Genomic DNA, 19,034 nt, shown 5'->3' with positions numbered 1-19,034 from the left:
CACCGAGGACACTGAGAGTGAGGGGACCAAGGGCACAGGCAGAAGAGAGTCAGGAGCGGGTGAAGGAGAGAGCCCACAATGAGGTGCTATTTTCCTTGCAAACGGAAGGGAACATATGGGGCCAATTTTGAGGAGGCAAAGGTACTGAAATCTGGAAGAGAGTGGAAATGGTTGGGAATGGGCTGTGGGAACCCGCATCTATCTACGGACCCGTCTTTGTGAACCTGACCGCCCTCACCTCACTCCATCTGTAAGGGGCTTGGACAAATTCGCTAACCCCCTTTTTACCTCTAAAATTCTGATTCTATGAGAGTGTTTCCGCCCACCAGTTCTGGTTCTGCCTAATGGAGCGGCATAAAATAAAATGTTTTACATGACAGCTTTTCAGATATTCAGAGCTAGCTAGCCAGCACGTTCCCCTTACCCTTCTCTTCTCCACTCAAAATAGCCCCACTCTTTCAACCTCTTTTTATGACACTATTTCCTGCTAACACTCACCTGGGTATATCTTTTTAAAAATAGGTACCTCAAAATACCCACGACACTTCAGACTGATCGTCTGATTATTGCAGGGACCAAGGGATTACAAACTCCTGTTATTTGCTGATAGCGATTTAGCATTTTATCAATTCTTATTTTAATTACTTAAGTACCGGTGCCCGCTTTGGCCGCAAGTACACTAAAACCAGAACGATACGGGGAAGATTAGCCTGGCCCCTGCAGAGAATGACGTGCAGATTTGCGAAGAGTTTAATTACATAAATACTGTCAAACTCAGTCTGCCTTTGGCTCTCCTCTTCCCCTTGCCCCCATGCTAATATAGTTCTTTTTCTAGTTAAGATTTTTTTTATTGTGATAAATATACAATTTACCATTCAAACCTCTTTAAGTGTGCAGTTCAGTGCCTTTAGGTATATTCTCATGGTTGTGCAACCATCACCACATGGTTCTCCAGTTCTCCAGAACTTTATCGTCTTCCCTTACCAGACTCTGTCCCCATTAGACAATCACTCCCCATTCGTCCCTCCCCCAAGACCCAGGCAACCAGCATTCTACTTTCTGTCTCTATGAATTCGACTGCTGTAGGCACTTCATATAAGCAGAATCATACAATATTGGTCCTTTTTAAAATCTGGCTTATTTCACTTAATATAAGTTCTTAAAGGTCCACCCATGTTGTAGCTATGTATGAGAGCTACATTTTTAAAAAGTTGAATACTCCGTTGTGTGTATATGTCACGTTTTGTTTATCCCATCTTCCGCTGATGGACATTTGGGTTGTTTCCACTGTTTGGCTATTGTGAATGATGCTGCAATGACCATGAGTCTACAAATATGTTTGAGTTCCTGCTTTCGGTTCTTTTGAGTACATGCTCAGAGGTGGAATTGTTGGGTCAAATGGTAGCTCTGCTTAACTTTTTGAGGAACCACCATATTCTTATAAATACTTTTGTCAAGAGCATATTCTTTCAGGCCTCTGCAGGTGGACCCCATGCCTGCTCTATTTTACGCAATGTCAGGTACAATTTACTATGCACAGCGATCCCTATTGTAAAATAGGATCATTCGCATGTAATGTATAGCCCACTGCCCAGATTATAATTAGTGCAAGGATTGGCTATAGTTTATTAGAGATTGATTTATTTTTATTTCAGTAAACTCTACACCCGATGTGGGGCTCAAACTCACGATTCTGAGATCAAGAGTCGCATGTTCTACTGACTGAGACAGCCAGGAGCCTCTATTAGAGATTTTAATCTGTGACAAGAGTAGACAGCATAGCCAAATACTGAGCAATGAAACATTGAATAACGTTTTCAAGATGACTGGTTTTAAAAACATTTTTGATATATTACTGTAGGCTTCCCAATCTCAACTTTCCTAAGAAAACATCGCATTTAGTAGCAACTAACCAGAACCACGAGGCTTTACAAACTGGTGCGAATCTGGATCAATGTTTACATAGTGCTACAAATTCTTATGTCCAAGGTAAGCTCCAGTTAGCACAATTCTAGATTTTACAATTTTATTTATTTTTAATGTTCACTTACTTTTGAGAGAGTGAGAGACAGAGCACAAGTGGGGGAGGTGCAGAGAGAGAAGGAGACATAGAATCTGAAGCAGGCTCCAGGCTCTGAGCTGTCAGCACAGAACCTGACGTGGGGCTCAAACCCATAAACCATGAGATCATGACCTGAGCCAAAGTTGGACGCTTAGCCGACTGAGCCACCCAAGCGCTCCTAGGTATTACAGTTTTAAATATCCTGTGTGATGTGCCTTGAAATCAGTGTGCTGGGAGATACTGATCTCCACTGTCCCCAGGATGGCCAGATGGATGAAACTTGGAGTAGCTAGAGCTCCATTACCGGTCACCTGGTCACTAGGAGTCCTGGACTCACTGAAATCTGGCCAAGGAGGGGTGCCACCACCTGGTCATTCACTTCGGCAGCAGCTGCTGAGTGTGCTATTGCTCATCAAAGACAAGGGGGCCATAGTGTTGCTATAGCATCTGATGTTTCAGGTACCCACGGTGCTGCTAGCCATGCGAGGAATGGGGGCTGAAGATGGGGCTAAGGATCCTTGCAGGTATAGCTCGGGACAGCCTGGCTTTCTGCTTCACATACATGGAAAACTTCTGACCTTTGTGGTCAAAGCCATGGGCAGAGTGGTTGTTCTTTTTTTTTTTTTTTAAGTTTATTTATTTATTTTGAAAGAGAGAGAGAATGAGAGGGAGAGGGGCAGAGAGAAAGGGAGACAGAGGATCTAAAGCAGACTCTGTGCTGACGGCAGAGAGCCCGATGTAGGGCTTGAACTGGTAAACTGTGAGATCACGAGCCGAGCTGAAGTTGGATGCTTAACCGACTGAGCCACCCAGGCACCCCCAGGATGACTGTTCTAAAAAAACACACGTACCTTCTGTGAATTATAGCTTCATCATCTTGAAATATTTGATGTGACTGATTTCAGTTTTAAGTCCACGTTATAAGAAATATCACATTTGTCAATGAAAGGAGTTGGAGTCTTTAAATTTAATTTCATTTGTAAATTATTGAGATTTAACTCAAATACCATAAAATTCCCTTTAAGAGTATACAATTCAAGGTATTTTAGCATGCTCTCAGCTGTGCATCTACCATCACCTTCTAATTCCAGACTATTTCCAACATGTGAAAAAGAAACTCTATTAGCAGTCACTCTCCATTTCCCTCTACCTCCAGGTCCTCGCAACCACTAATCTACTTTCTGGCTACATGGATTTGCCTATTCTGGACATTTTATGTAAATGAAGTCATGCATTATGTGCCTTTTGAGTCTGGCTTCTTTCACTTAGCATAATGTTTTCGAGATTCAGCTGTGCTGTAGCATGTATCAGTACATTTCTTTTTATGGTCGAATAATATTTCACCGTATGGATATATTACATCTCATTTATCATCAGTTCAACCATAACTTTCTTTCTTTCTCTTTCTTTCTTTCTTTCTTTCTTTCTTTCTTTCTTTCTTTCTTTCTTTCTCTTTTTCTTCCTTTCTTTCTTTCTCTCTTTCTTTCTTTCTTTCTTTCTTTTGAGAGAGCATGTGCTAGTGGGGGAGAGTAGCACAGGGCGGGTAGAGAATCTTCAGCAGGTTCCATGCTCAGTGTGGAGCCTGACGTGGGACTGGATCCCATGACCCTGGCATCATGAACTGAGTTGAAATCAAGAGTCAGACCCTCAACTGACTGAGCCTCCAATCATAAATTTTAAACGATTATAAAAATGGTTTTAAATTTTTTGTGACATATTTGTGCACATAAATTTCTTGTATGATGGTGATTATGAAGAATCTGAAGATACTATCACTATAAAGTCTGGATTAGGGATTGTGTGTAGGATTTCAGACTGTAATCAAAAAAAGTCATGTTCCCACAATGACTTAAGTCTTCTATTGACATTTTATTTTAATTTTTTTTTAATGTTTATTTATTTTTGAGACAGGGAGAGACACATGAGCAGGAAGGGGCAGAGAGAGAGGGAGACACACAGAATGTGAAGCAGGCTCCAGGCTCGGAGCTGTCAGCACAGAGCCCGACGCGGTACTCAAACTCACGAACTGTGAGATTGTGACCTGAGCCAAAGTCGGACGCTTAACCGACTGAGCCACCCAGGCGCCCCTATTGACATTTTAAAAATCATTTCTTAGAACTGTTATATAAATTTAAAAATTTCTATAAAACTTTGTACATATTATTTTTCTCATCATAATTGTATAAAGGATATAGAATGAATTTTTTTTCTCTAAGTCACATGTATACATTCCTAAGTCCCCTCGTTTATTCCATTGTGCCACACCAAAAAATATTCTTTTAGATTTTATTTTTAATGTTTTTTTAAATTAAAAAAATTTTTTACATTTATTTATGTTTGAGACACAGAGAGAGACAGAGTGTGAGTGGGGGAGGGGCAGAGAGAGAGGGAGACACAGAATCCGAAGCAGGCTCCAGGCTCTGAGCTGTCAGCACAGAGCCCGATGTGGGGCCCGAACCCACGAACTGTAAGATCATGACCTGAGCCGAAGTCAGACGTTCAACCGACTGAGCCACCCAGGTGTCCCTATTTTTAATTTTTTAAATGTTTATTTATTTCTGAGAGAGAGAGAGAGAGAGAGAGAGAAACAGAGTGTGAGCAGGGGAGGGGCAGAGAGACAGGGAGACACAGGATCCGAAGCAGGCTCCAGGCTCTGAGCTGTCAGCACAGAGACCAATGTGGGGCTTGAACTCACAAACCATGAGATCATGACCTGAGACAAAGTAGGACACTTAACCGACTGAGCCATCCAAGTGCCCCAGAAAATTTTATTTTTAAGTAATCTCTATACCACATGCGGGATTCAAACTCACAACCCCGAGATCAAGAGTCACATGCCCCACCAGTTGAGCCAGCCAGGGACCCCCTCACAAATATCTTTTTATGTATGCCAGTATGTGAAAAATGTTTGGAGGCACACTTTACAGAAAGCCTCAGATTTTATTTAAGGATTAAAAAAAATTTTTTTTAGAGATTTTAAGTAATCTCTACACCTATCACGGGGCTCAAACTTACAACCCCAAGATCAAGAGTTGTATGCTCTACTGACTGAGCCAGCCAGAAAGCTTCAGATTTTAAAGAGGATTCCTACTAGGAAGAAATGGCCACATTTATGGCTCTTTATATGGCTGAGAAAGTTCACAAATTTACAACTTTGCACACTGGTATTACTTCCCTACAAAATTCATCCTTCATAAAATGCTCATGGCCAAAGTTTATAGTCTTGAGTGGTACAGGGGCTGTCTGGAGACCTATGGGTCAGTTTTGTGGAGAGTCAACCTTTTCCCCCTAGCTCTCTTGAGGTGTAACTAACCAAATTGTAAGATGTTTAAAGTGTACATCATGATGACTTGATATACACATTGTGAAAGGATGTCCCCCCACCTGGTTAATTAACACATGTATCAATCAACTCACATATTTATTTCCCCCCCTCCCACTTCTTTTGGTGAGAACATTTGTGTTCTACTCTCTCAGCACATTTCTATTACACAATATGGCATTATCAGTTATAGTCACCGTGTTATACATTAGATACTTGAGTCAATCTTTTAATTGGCTGGATCTAATCCATTCATTTCCCCCCTCTGATAAGATCATCTCAAGTCTAAATCATGATTTTGTGACAGCAGTTAATACTCTGTATATATTTTTTAAATTTTTATTTGTTTATTCAGGGGAGGGGCAGAGAGAGAGAGAGAGGTAGAGAGAGAGAATCCCACCCAGGTTCCATGCCCAGGACAGGGGCCCGATGCCCAATGTGGGGCTTGATCTTACGACTATGAGGTAATGACATGAGCCAAAATCAAGAGTTGGACATGTAACTGATTGAACCACCCAGGTGTCCCTAAATTATATATTTTTAAATATGTATTTATTTAAGTAATCTCTACGCCCAACGTGGGGCTTGAACTCACAGCCCTGAGATCAAGAGTCGCACACTCTACTGACTGAGCCAGCCAGGTGTGCCTCTTTATAAGACATTTTGTAAAACAAAACGTTCTCACATTTAAAGCTGTAAACTCTAGATGTGAAAATAACACATACACGCCACACACTGTTATATGGTTTATTTTTAAAATGATAGTAATAAATGCTTTTCCCTTGTTGGGAAATGACATACCTATTTTCAGTGGATAGAGCCTTAAAAAGTAACAGCGTTCTGTTCAAACTGAACTTGTATAATTGCACAAAAGTCATACAAAGCATTAAGAAATGCTAGCAAGGCCTGCAGCTCTCTCAGATCCTCATTGAGCACACCCTGTAAGGCCTTGATTTCAGTGGGGACCCCTGATCTGAGCAATACTGATGCTCACGCCAAGTTCCTCAGTGACACTTAGGCAGAGGTTGAGAACAGTCAGGAGGACCCACATGCTTTGTGACAACGGAATTCTGCTCTCATTAAACATTAGCATTAATGATGCATTCACTTTCTCATTATATTAGGAACATTAAACACTTCAGCTTGAAGTATATTTTCCCAGGCTTAAAATGTAACCCTATCAGCTATCAGCTTAAGTTTTAGGTGACAGATTCCCACCTCAGGAAACTAAAATTTAAAAAAAAAAAAAAAAAATTAACATCATAAAAACCTCTTCCAAGAGGGTCCTTTATGCTTCCACCAGCCTGGGTCCTCACTTATTTTCTAACACTCACACACACACACACACACACACACACACACACACACTACATTATTGTTGATCATATGCCAACTGAGGGGTGGCAGATAGGTTCTGACTCAGATCCCAACTTTGTTTTATTGGTAGCGGTTATTGGAAACACAGTGTTCCAAAGGACTCTGAGGTCACCGCTGACCTGGTGGGCAGTCCCCATGCCTTACTTGTGATCTCTCACACAGACATGGGGGAAGGGGAGCCAGCACTCCTGCATCAGATCTGTAATCTTTGTATTATCAAGAAAGCTAAAGGAGGGTGTTGGTTATCTAAGCTTTGAAAAATATAACAGCTCAATTTTCCTATTTTAATGAGTTACAATGTCTTTATCTTGGGTTTTCTTATTTTATGAATCTTTATCTCAAATTAAGATATAATGTCTATGGTAGGATTTTTCCCTTTCTGACCTTGTTACAAAGCTTAGTGAAAGAATAACCAAGTTTTAAAAGAAGACACAAAGAGAACTTTAAGTCATCTCATGAGGAGTACCTTCCTAATTTGGATATGAAGACTATGGGAAGAGGAGGGTTTCTACTCCAGTATTTCTACTCCTGTGTTTTAAATAAACAGGAGTATTTTATTAAATAAAATACTGTGTTTTATTAAATAAAAATAAATGAAGAAAAACAGCAATTCCTGAGACAAACACACAAACGGACGTGGCAGAGCCTATCTGGAAGTGCTTCCTTCATTTAGATGGTATGCATCATCAATGACCCAACCATCTCTCTTCAACTGAGGGAGAAAGATCCTAGTGTAACATTTGAAGGATTTCTGAGAATTAAGGTTTTCATTCGGAGAGGCTGGTGTATGAGACTTCGACATGGAGGAAATGTGGGGCATGTCTGTGGTGTGGCTAAGAACGCGTGAGATTCTTGCACTGTGCACCACTATCTGCTTAACAAATCCCGAATATATCAGGCGGCCCAGAAACACTAGGCCGGCTCTTGATGGTGCTGATAGTCTGATCCGATGCTTAGCTACTGAAGTTAATCTGGGACTCAAAGGACAATATACTTGGGCCAGGGACTAAAAATCACCAGAAGAATTCTGCAACAGCCATTCTGTGGCTCGTGACAGCTGCAGAACTTGACTAGGTTCTAACCAGAAGTCTGTTTCATGTCCAGGTATGACGCTATACATAAAAGTCACTGGGCTTTTACTTAGAAAGTTGAAGACTCCTGAAAACGATTTATAGCCAGAAAAGGAAATTCCTTATTTCAGTATTGTAAATGAACAAAGGAAACTCAATCCAAGGAAAGGGTTGTTGGGGCCACAGAAGCCCAGAGGGTGAGAAGTTGTGGATTTATTTTCAGTCCCCTTCTTTTAGAAAGTAGCATAGGGCTGAGAAGTTGGAGGGAGGCGGGGAGGACAGGCCTGGGGACGAGACTCCGGCTGTGTGGCCATCCGTTCCCACAGCTGCTTAGCAGAGCCAAGCATTCGAGGGTGAGCACTGGCAGGACACCGTGTGTATCACTGATTTATAACATGATCTTTGTCCCCTGATGATGCCGTGTGTCTGCTTTTGGCTGTGTACCTTGGGTTTTCCTGGTGAGACGGGCAAATATCTAACACCAAGTGTTAATCCCCTCGCCTGTTTCTTTCGTAAAATCCCTTGACTTTACGCTCTAACGACCAGCAGGTTCTGTACATCTTGGGCCATATCCAGGTTTAAAGGAGGTGAACACACTAGTTCTAGGACAGAAGCTCCCAAATAAACCACCTGTGACAATCTAGCCCTATTCATTCTGCAAACTGAGTTCTTGTATGACTGCAGCCAGTGCTGTGTTGAGGGAAATATGACTCCTTCCTACTGCCCTTCCAGGGCTAATATTAGAGAAATGAAAGGATCACAGGATGTTCTTGGTGAACTCTTGGTGAGTTCCGCATTTTGCACTAGAGGAAACTACAGAATTGTAACAGGAGCATCTCTCTGAAACGTGGGTGCCATTCCTCCGACTTCAAGAGGGTTAAGGAGAGGATCTACCTTTTCCCCGGGGCGGCAGCTTCTAGGGTGTGCCATAAGGGTCAGTGCACTAAGAATCTATCAAGAAAGCATGGATGCCTGGGATAGGAATCATCTTCAGCCTGAGAACAGATGGACAGAGGTCTAGATCTACAGAAGACACAAATATGTTTTTCTTTCTCTTCCATCTCTTCCCTTATCAAGAATCTAAACATTTTCCAGGCCATAGGCAGCCAAATAGCAAGAAAAACTCAAAACTGTTTTAATAGTTAGTGTTGCTAGAATCTGGATTAGAGCTGAATGGTGGGACTGCAGGACACCAGTGCCCACAAGGGCTCATATGGCTCCAGTAGAGACGTAGGATCTGGAAAAAATGGACAGCAGTTATGGAAGGTATGTACTAGCCACCCACAATCACTGACAGGTGGTTTTTAGTATAGGCAGAGACACTGGTGGTTAGCTCAAAATACAAGCATCATAAACATCTTATGACATTAGGTAGATCTTAGCCAAAGTGCAGAAAGGGAAAGACCTGGAGAGAAGGAGAAAAGTTTCTGTATATTTAATTGTGTTAACTGGAATGCATGGAGATATGTAACCACGATTTTTCTTTACATTTAAAAATTCAAACTGCCTTGGTCATTAACTGTATAGAGTTAATGTTACTGAAGTTGTAGTAACATCCAGTTCAAAAATTCAATTTCCCAGATTTCTAGATACTTACAACAAAGAAAGATCACACACAATTACATACATTCATACAGTTGCCACACTCCCAAAGAGAACACATGTATAAATGTGCACACAGAGACACACACACTCAGGACACGCGCACAGATGCGAACAAACACCCCGTTTGAACCTGAGCTGCACGTGGGCTGCAGTGAGGGTCAAGAGGCCCTGCTGCATATCTGTTCTATGTCATTCATTTCTTTGGGACAATCTGCAGAAAGGATGAGAGGTGAGTCCTGAGTCACCACTACATCATCTTCAATCCGCACACCAAGACCACGAAACTTCTCTGGGGCATCTCTGTCATCCTCTGGAATATAAATGCCTGAAAAGTAGAAAAAAGAATGTGCTGTTCATAAATGGCAGTAAGTGGATGATTTGGGATAAGTAAGTTAACCTCTCTGTGTTACAATTCATCTGTAGAACTGGGATCCTAACAGTATCTACCTAGATTTTGGATATTAACTGAGATAATACACATAAAAGTGTGTGGCACATAATGGTCAATAAATGTTGGCTATCATTGCTAGAACTATTACTCTAGTTTTGTGAACTAGACTACAGGCGCCACGTGACCATGATAATAGTGATCATGATTCTGTCATATTCTAGTGGTTCAAGCAGGCCACTAAAGTTACTTTTGAGTATGTTAATATGTGCCAGAAACCAGTAGATTATATAAATGCATTCCTTCTCTCCCGAGTCATCCCATGGGAAAAGGGAACTTTGCTAAAATAAGGACATAAAGTATTTTAAAATATATGAAAAACACTTATTTTGAGATTATTAGCCTGAACAACCATAAACTAGAAAAACTCAAGTAAGTTCTTTCCAATAAGCCGTAAATATAACTGATGTACACAATGGAGAGTAAGAGAGAAACAGGAAGACTTTAACAGACATTTGGACAATTCTAAGAGTCCCCTTTCTAATCATGAAGTAAGATAAGAACAGGTCTTTTCATATTTAAGAAACTGGAAACTTCCTCCACTATACTCACAGATGCTGCCCTGGGATAAAAAGAAAAAAGATCAGCGAAGGAAAATGTATTCAAAGTCTAAGGAAGCACCCATGCACCACCAGACTATACTGAATAATACATAAGGCATACATAATAGCAACATGTGACTGGGTACTATAAAGTCGGGTCCCAACTATAATTTATATACTTTAGAGATGAAAACACTTGAAATCTATTGTTGAAATACATTTTCTTGACAATTTAAAAATCATTCTTGGGGGGCACCTGGGTGGCTCAGCTGGTTAATTAAGTGTCTGACTTCGGCTCAGGTCAAGATTTCATGGCTCATGAGTTTGAGCCCTGTATCGGGCTCTGTGCTGACAGCTCAGAGCCTGAAGCCTGTTTCATATTCTGTGTCTCCAGTTCTCTTTGCCCCTCCCCTGCTCATACTCTGTGTCGCTCAAAAATAAATAAACATTATAAATTTTTTGGGGGGGGCGTCGGGGAGGCTCAGTCAGTTACGCGTCTGTCTTCAGCTCAGGTCATGATTTCATGGTTCGTGGGTTCAAGCCCTGCAATGGGCTCTCCGCTTTCCACACAGAGCCCGCTTCGGATCCTCTGTCCCCTTCTTTCTCTGCTCCCCCCCCACCTTCTCAAACGACAACAACAAATTTTTTTAAATCACTCTTGGGGTGCCTGGGTGACTCAGTCGGTTGAGCATCTGACTCTTAATTTTGACTCAGGTCATGATCCCAGACTTGTGGGATCAAGCCCCATGGGCTCTGAGCTGAACATGGAGCCTGCTTAAGGTTCTCTCTCTCTCTCTCTCTCTCTCTCTCTCTCTCAAAATTAAAAACAAAAAACAAAACCAAAAATCCCTCTTGTAACATCAGTCCTTACACTCCACTGTGACCACCACTTTTCTGTGGAATTCTGTCCACTGCCCAGGATCGTTCAAGCCGGGGAGGCATTAGATTGCCAGCTTCCTGTTAAACTTGGGAGAAAGGACCTGGACACCAAGAAGCAAAGCAGCTCTCTGAAGGAAAGCACCTGTGGCTTTAGAGGCGTGAGCATCCCACCACTAAACAGGAGACGAATAGAAATTGGCCCCGGGAAAGGCAGGGTTTAAAAAAAGATTTATTTCTTAATATCTACTTATAGAAAGCAGTCTCCATCTGTTGTTTACTGGAGAAGTCAAATGAAACAAATTGTGTGATGTTAAATAGGAAAGCTCAAGGAAAATCTAAAATAAAATTCCCTTCTACACTGAAGAGATCCATTTTCCTGTCTCTCCTAATTTAATTATGTTGGTTCAGGTAAAACTAAACAACATTTACCTTTCTACCTGATAGTGTCATGTGTCCCACGGGATCAGGGCCTGCACCTGCCCTTACCTGGCTCTACTGTGATTACCATACCAGGCTGTAGAGGGAGGGAACGGGGCATGTCAGGGGTGTCGTGGACATCCATCCCGAGGTAATGGCCAACGTGATGAGGGCAGTATTTTCGAGCAGTCTGGAAAAGATAATCACCACAGTGTTATTAGGGCAATGACCCCTTAAGGGGAAAGCTGGGCATGTATCGATCAGTGACATATGTGTTAATACCTCCCCCCTGGTTCTGCCACTTAGGTTTAACCTGTCCTCTGGTTAATGCCTAAGAGAACCGATAAACTGCTACCTCTTTTTTTTTTTTTTTTTTTTTTTTTTTTAATTTTTTTATTTTTTTTATTTTTGGGACAGAGAGAGACAGAGCATGAACGGGGGAGGGGCAGAGAGAGAGGGAGACACAGAATCGGAAACAGGCTCCAGGCTCTGAGCCATCAGCCCAGAGCCTGACGCGGGGCTCGAACTCACGGACCGCGAGATCGTGACCTGGCTGAAGTCGGACGCTTAACCGACTGCGCCACCCAGGCGCCCCAAACTGCTACCTCTTAAATGCAATTCTGTTGATGGCATTCGAATGCGTCCAAGTTTCCATTCCCACTATTTGATATACTACATACATGCTGACTTGGGTAACCCCAGCAATGACTACAGTAAATGAAACTCTTTTCAGGGTGGAGGGAGGATGATTATGTTAGAATAGTTCTCTTTTCAATGTTCACAAGTCCCTCTCAGAAAGCCTGCTCTGGAGACTGAATATCTCACAGCAACTTGTGGAGTAGGCACAGGACATTAAATTAACACAGTAATTATTAGGCATTTACCGGCTTGGATATTCCTATCTGTTAATTAGATTTGTTGGCTGCAGCAGCAGGAGGAATTTATAGCGTCTTTCCTATTGATAAAAGAAATCCTGGCAGCCTAAACTTGGAGATGAGATGCCTTAATGGTCTGTTTGGTGTGGCCACCTGGCATCTTAATTTACAGCTAAGGTTTTACATTTTTACTGAATATCATTACATTTTGGCTACAGATGAAATTCACCAAAGATGTGGCCCTTGGGGATATTGTTAGTCTCACCAATGTCACTGAAGCAACAAACACCCTCCCCCATGATTTCTACTTTTCAAAATCACCACAAAAGGATTGAGAGTTAACCTTTTATCCTTTTTGTGTCCTTTTCCATTCTGTCTGCATCAGCCTTCATTTTATATTTTCTGCCCACTGAGCTACTTACACAGGATGCAACGATCTAGAATGTGCTGCCATCTTCTGGAAGAAATAAGTACTGACTCCTTTTGTTTTAATCCATGTTCAATCTAAACCTCTTCTAGATGAAGAATCACAAAGACCATTTTTAAATCTAATTAGTTTTCTAGAGGCTGAAACCCAGCAGCACATCAGGTGTTCTTGAGAGCCGAGGTCAAAAGAGGGGCCATACCTTGAAGGCGTTATTTTCCTTAATGTTCTTCACAATCCCCAACTCCTTCAGCTTCTGGGCTATCAGTGTCAGCATCAAGCTGTAGATGTTCTCCAAGCTTGTCCCAGGGGAGCAGAGCGTCAGACAATCTCTCTGAATCTCTAGAACAGCTTCATAGAGTTCTGCCTGAGGTGCTGTGAATCTGGGGACAGGAAAACCAAAGAACTCACATTTGGAATAATCTGATATTGCAGGAAGTTTGCTTCCAAGTCTGATTAGGAAAAACTCCAAGGTGCTGATGATGGGGCATTGTTGACACCTAATCAGTATCAATATATCAGTACTGACAGGACCTTAATTGTGACCTAGACACTCAATAGGAAGAACAATAACTCTTCAAGCTGGGGCAGCAACAGCCTCTCCTGCAAACGATTAGCAGATATACATGAGGTGAGGCTAGCAGATAAAGTCAGCCATGAATGCATCTGGAGGGTCAGACCAGCCTCAGCTTGATCCTTTCCATTTTTTTTTTTTACCACTTTACACACACACACACACACACACACACACAAAGGGTGCTTGGGTGGCTCAGTTGGCTAAGCATCTCTGACTCTTAGTTTTGGCTCAGGTCATGATCTCACAGTTCCTGAGTTCGAGCCCCAGGTTGGGCTCATGTGCTGTTGGTGTGGAACCTGCTTAGGATTCTCTCTCTCCCTCTTTCTCTGCTTCTCCCCCACTCTCACCATGTGCTCTCTCTCTCTCAAAATAAATGAACATTTAAAAAGCAAAAGAAAACAAAGCCTAGGAATCTACTTCTTGTAGGTAAAGCCTATGTCATGAGATACACTAGTAGATACTCTGGCTACTAGGTATCCTTAGAATAATAATTTCTTTAGCAATCATGGAGAAAAACGAGAAAAAATTAAGCTGGTGCGGTGTATGATATGTATTTTCTACACTGCTGATGGGGAGTGTAAATTAGTATAGCTGATTAAGTCAAAGGTTTTAATAAAAATATTCATAAAATTTGAGCTTATAATTCTGTGCTAAGAATCAATCCTAAGAAAATATTTGATGAAAAACAAATAACCCAGTGAAGAAATGGACAGAAAACATGAATAGACACTTCTCTAAAGAAGACATCCGGATGGCCAACAGGTACATGAAAAGATGCTCAACGTCGCTCCTCATCAGGGAAATACAAATCAAACCCACACTCAGATATCACCTCACGCCAGTCAGAGTGGCCAAAATGAACAAATCAGGAGACTATAGACGCTGGGGAGGATGTGGAGAAACGGGAACCCTCTTGCACTGTTGGTGGGAATGCAAATTGGTGCAGCCACTCTGGAAAACAGTGTGGAGGTTCCTCAAAAAATTAAAAATAGACCTACCCTATGACCCAGCAGTAGCACTGCTAGGAATTTACCCAAGGGATACAGGAGTACTGATGCATAGGGGCACTTGTACCCCAATGTTTATAGCAGCATTCTCAACAATAGCCAAATTATGGAAAGAGCCTAAATGTCCATCAACTGATGAATGGATAAAGAAATTGTGGTTTATATGCACAATGGAGTACTACGTGGCAATGAGAAAGAATGAAATATGGCCCTTTGCAGCAACGTGGATGGAACTGGAGAGTGTGATGCTAAGTGAAATAAGCCATACAGAGAAAGACAGATACCATATGGTTTCACTCTTATGTGGATCCTGAGAAACTTAACAGAAACCCATGGGGAAGGGGAAGGAAAAGAAAAAAAAAAGAGGTTAGAGTGGGAGAGAGCCAAAGCATAAGAGACTGTTAAAAACTGAGAACCAACTGAGGGTGGATGGGGGGTGGGAGGGAGGGGAGGGTGAGTGATGGGTATTGAGGAGGGTACCTTTGGGGATGAGCACTGGGTGTTGTATGGAAACCAATTTGATAATAAATTTCATATATTGAAAAAAAAGAGAAAATATTTGAAATTCAAAGAAAGCTGAGTATATAAAAATGTTCACTGTAATAAACTTTAAATGTCCCCTAATAAGAATGGTTAAATATAACAATATAATGAGTATAATGAACATCTACATCCCAAATCCAAGTTTGGCCATGAGCAACATGTTATATTTGTGTCACTATGAGGCTGCCCACACTCTAACCCCCACAGTATTTCTAAAGAGTTTTTAATAAATTTTAATTAAATATTTATTTATTTATTTATTTTGCTTATTTTTGAGAGAGAGAGAGAGAGAGAGAGAGAGAGAGAGAGAAAGCGTGAAGGATGCACCCACGTACAAGTAGGGGAGGGGCAAAGAGAGAGAATCCAAAGGAGGCTCTAATTGACACAGGGCTTGAACTCACGAACCCCGAGATCGTGACTGGAGCCAAACAAAACCAAGAGTCTGATGCTTAACAAACTGAGCCACCAGGTGCCCATTAATAGTTCTTTTTCTAAAAGTTTATTTATTTTGAAAGAGACAGAACAAGCAGGGGAGGAGCAGAGAGAGAGAGAGAGAGAGAGAGAGAGAATCTCAAGCAGGGTTCACACTGCCAGCACAGAGCCTGACATAGGCCTGGAACCCACAAACAGTGAGATCACGACCTGAGTCGAAATCAAGAGTTGGACTGAGCCACCCAGGTGCCCCATTAATAGTTCTATTTTTAGTGTAAATTTTATATACACTAAAATGCATAAATCTGAGCTGTACAAGTTGGACAAATGTCAATACAATCAAGGTGGTCAATAATGTAATTCACATCTATAAGTTGTTATCTTTCACCACACTTGGGAAGATTTTGGCCATTATTTCTTCAAAGGTTTTTTCTGACGCATTCGCTCTTCAATTTCTGGGGCTCTAATTAGATGTGTGTTAGATGGCTTGAAAATATCTCATAGGTCTCTGAGGTTTTGTTCATTCTTCTACAGTATATTTCTCTTCTTCAGACTGGATAATTTCTATTTCTCTTCAAGTTCACTTGACTTCTGCCTCCAATTGGACTGTAAAGTCCACCTAGTGAATTATCCGTTTCAGCTATTGTCCTTATCGGCTTTAGAATTTATTTAGTTTTTGAAAAAAATCTTTTTATTGTAAACAGAACAGAGGCACAGAAAGCCAAACAAACCAAATATAAATACCTTAAGAAATTAGTGTAAGGTTGACCAGTCAGATAAAAGGTGGAACTTGGCCAACTGTCACAGAAGTCCCTTCTATGTGCCTCATAACTATTACAATTCTCCCAGCATGTAACCATTACTCTAACTTTCCCAGTTATCATTTCCTTGTAGTTTTTCATTTGCATGTACATGTTTATCATTTTTACTGATATAGTTTCTAGATCATAAAATTCACCCACTTTAAAAAGTTTACAGTTCCATGGTTTTTAGCATTTTCACAAAGTTGTGCAACCATCATCACTATCTAATTCCAGAGCATTTTCATGCCCCCTCCCCCTTCTTGTATCCATTAACAGTCACTTTCCATTCCTTGTATTTAAAAAACTATTTTATAACCCAAATGTGAATCCCAGGATAATTATCTTCCTGCTTATTTAAAATAAATTTGATTTGTCTCTTGAATCTCTTTTAGTCAACAGGTTCCTTTCTCTTTTTTTAATGTTTATTTATTTTTTGAGAGACAGAGGGAGACAGAGTGTGAGCAGGGGAGGGATAGAGAGAGAGAGAGTCACAGAATCCGAAGCAGGCTCCAAGCTCTGAGCTGCCAGCAGAGTCCAATGTGGAGTTCAAACTCACAAACTGTGAAATCACGACCTGAGCCAAAGTCGGACGCTTAACCGACTGAGCCACACAGGCACCCCAACAGGTTCTTTTTTCTAGCCTTTTTTATTCCCTCGTAAATTATGTGTTAAAGAATCCAGGCTGTTTGAAATACAGAGTTTGTCACAGTCTGAATTTTGCTAATTGTATTCACAGAATGAATGCCTGTGTTTCTCCAAACTTCTTATATTGAAGCCCTACCCATTAGTGTGGCTGTATTTGGAGATGAGGCCTCTAAAGGAAGTAACTAAGGTAACATGAAGTCATAAAAGCGGGGCCCTGCTCTGACAGAATTAGTGTTCTTATAAGAAGAGACACCACAGAGCTTGCTTTCTCTTACTTTCTCTCTTTGTGTAAAAGAGGTCATGTGAGCATACAGCAAGATGGCGGCTGCTTACAAGCCAGGAGAAGAGGCCTCCGGAGGAAACCTACCTTGCTAGCACCTTGATCTTGGACTTCCCAGCTTTCAGAACTGTGAGAAATAAATTTTTGTTGTCTAAGCCACTAAGTCTGTTGTATTTTGTTACGGCAACTCGAGCTAACATACATATCCTCTTAGCGCAGTTCAACATATTCCTTTGTCTTTTTTATTTGTTACAAATTGGCAGTTGGACCCCAAGAATGAATCAGACTCAGGTTCAGTCTCTTTGGTAAGACTGGCTATATGTAGTACTTGGCAAAATTGTAGGAGGCACATAATATCTGATTATCTCTTTTTGTGATCTTAGCAGCCACTGATCCTTAGTACTTATATCTATACATTAATGGGTGTTGCAAAGTGGTAATAATTTTAATTCTCTATTTTTCATTCACTTCATGTAATTTTTTAAATGTTTATATTTAAAAGAGAGAGCGTGGGGAGCCTGGGTGGCTCAGTCAGTTAAGTGTCCGACTTCGGCTCAGGTCATGATCTCCCGCGTCGGGCTCCGTGCTGACAGCTCAGAGCCTGGAGCCCGTTTCAGATTCTGTGTCCCCCTTTCTCTCTGCCCCTCCCCTGTTCATGCTCTGTCTCTCTCTGTCTCAAAAATAAATAAATAAATGTTAAAAAAAATTTAATAAATAAAAGAGAGGGCAAGCAGGGGAGGTGCAGAGAGAGAGGATCTGAAGCAGGTTCTGTGCTGACAGCAGCGAGCCTGATGCGAGGCTTGAATCACGAACCTTATGACCTGAGCTGAAGTAGGAAGCTTAACCAACCGAGTCACCCAGGCGCCCCTGAGCGCATATTGATATTTCAATTAAAATTTGAGACCACAGAATTTTTATGTAACCTCTCTATATTTCATTTGCCTTCTTTCTTCTGGGTTCTTGAGGACACAAGGAGGACAGAATTACAATCATCTTTTACTCTTATGTTTTATATTTCTTTGTTTTTTATTAACTTTGTATGAGATTAACCAAGATACTTTTTTTATTGCTTACTTTATGTGAAATTAATTTTCCTGAACTTCTGAATGAGGCAGAATTTAGGAAAGATTTTTTAGCATCACAGAGCTTTTTCTTGTTTTGGTGCAGTGGTAAACGATATGGTAGCTTGCTTTCAATTCCTCTCCCACTCATTCCTTTCCCTTGTCCCGAACTTGCTCAATTTCGATTCTACTTCCAGCAGTTTCTCCTCAGTGTGAGAAGGGAGCACAGCACCCTCAAACTTCCTTGGGCCTTTGGAGTGACAAATCTTTCCCATTTCAGTTTCTGTTCTCGAATTGGTCATCATCCTTTCCAGTGAACAGCTATTGGTTATTTGGGAGTTCCTTTGTTCTCAAGCACTTCAGACAGCTTCTTCCACTACTGTTGTTTCCTTCTTTTTCCTTCCACACAGATAGTGATACCAGCCAGGTCTTGTGGTTGTATAGAGTGTGTTCATAAGTGTTTGTACTTTTAGGTTGAAGTGATACCCTATCACCCAGTGTTTGGTTTTGCTACCTAGTTGCTCTACTGTTATTTGACAATTTGGAGAGACAGAAAAACTATGCTTTTGTTGCCATCTCCCCAGAATCCTTGGTTCTTATTTCTTAGTTTCTTATTTCTTACTGAAACTCTCAATCTGTTCACTCACTATATTTATATTTGTTCC

The 19,034-nt window shown here is 41.2% G+C and overlaps 1 protein-coding gene across 2 annotated transcripts in view; it reads right to left on the bottom strand.

Annotated features, from left to right (window-relative positions):
* Positions 1-7,880: 7,880 nt before the first annotated feature.
* XPNPEP3 (X-prolyl aminopeptidase 3) overlaps positions 7,881-19,034 on the bottom strand; it is a 77,629-nt gene continuing 66,475 nt past the window's right edge. For both annotated transcript variants that reach the window (XM_043562698.1, XM_043562699.1), the window contains 3 exons: positions 13,224-13,404; positions 11,792-11,912; positions 7,881-9,761 (listed from right to left, as the gene is read on the bottom strand). In XM_043562698.1, the coding sequence (XP_043418633.1) occupies positions 9,595-9,761; positions 11,792-11,912; positions 13,224-13,404 (469 nt within the window). In that variant the 3' untranslated portion in view covers positions 7,881-9,594. The remainder of the gene's footprint in view (positions 9,762-11,791; positions 11,913-13,223; positions 13,405-19,034) is intronic.

The sequence above is a fragment of the Prionailurus bengalensis genome, chromosome B4, assembly GCF_016509475.1.
Source record: "Prionailurus bengalensis isolate Pbe53 chromosome B4, Fcat_Pben_1.1_paternal_pri, whole genome shotgun sequence".
Taxonomy (NCBI): domain Eukaryota; kingdom Metazoa; phylum Chordata; class Mammalia; order Carnivora; family Felidae; genus Prionailurus; species Prionailurus bengalensis.
Note: the sequence above shows the minus strand (reverse complement) of the source record. Positions and strands in the feature narration are given on the sequence as shown.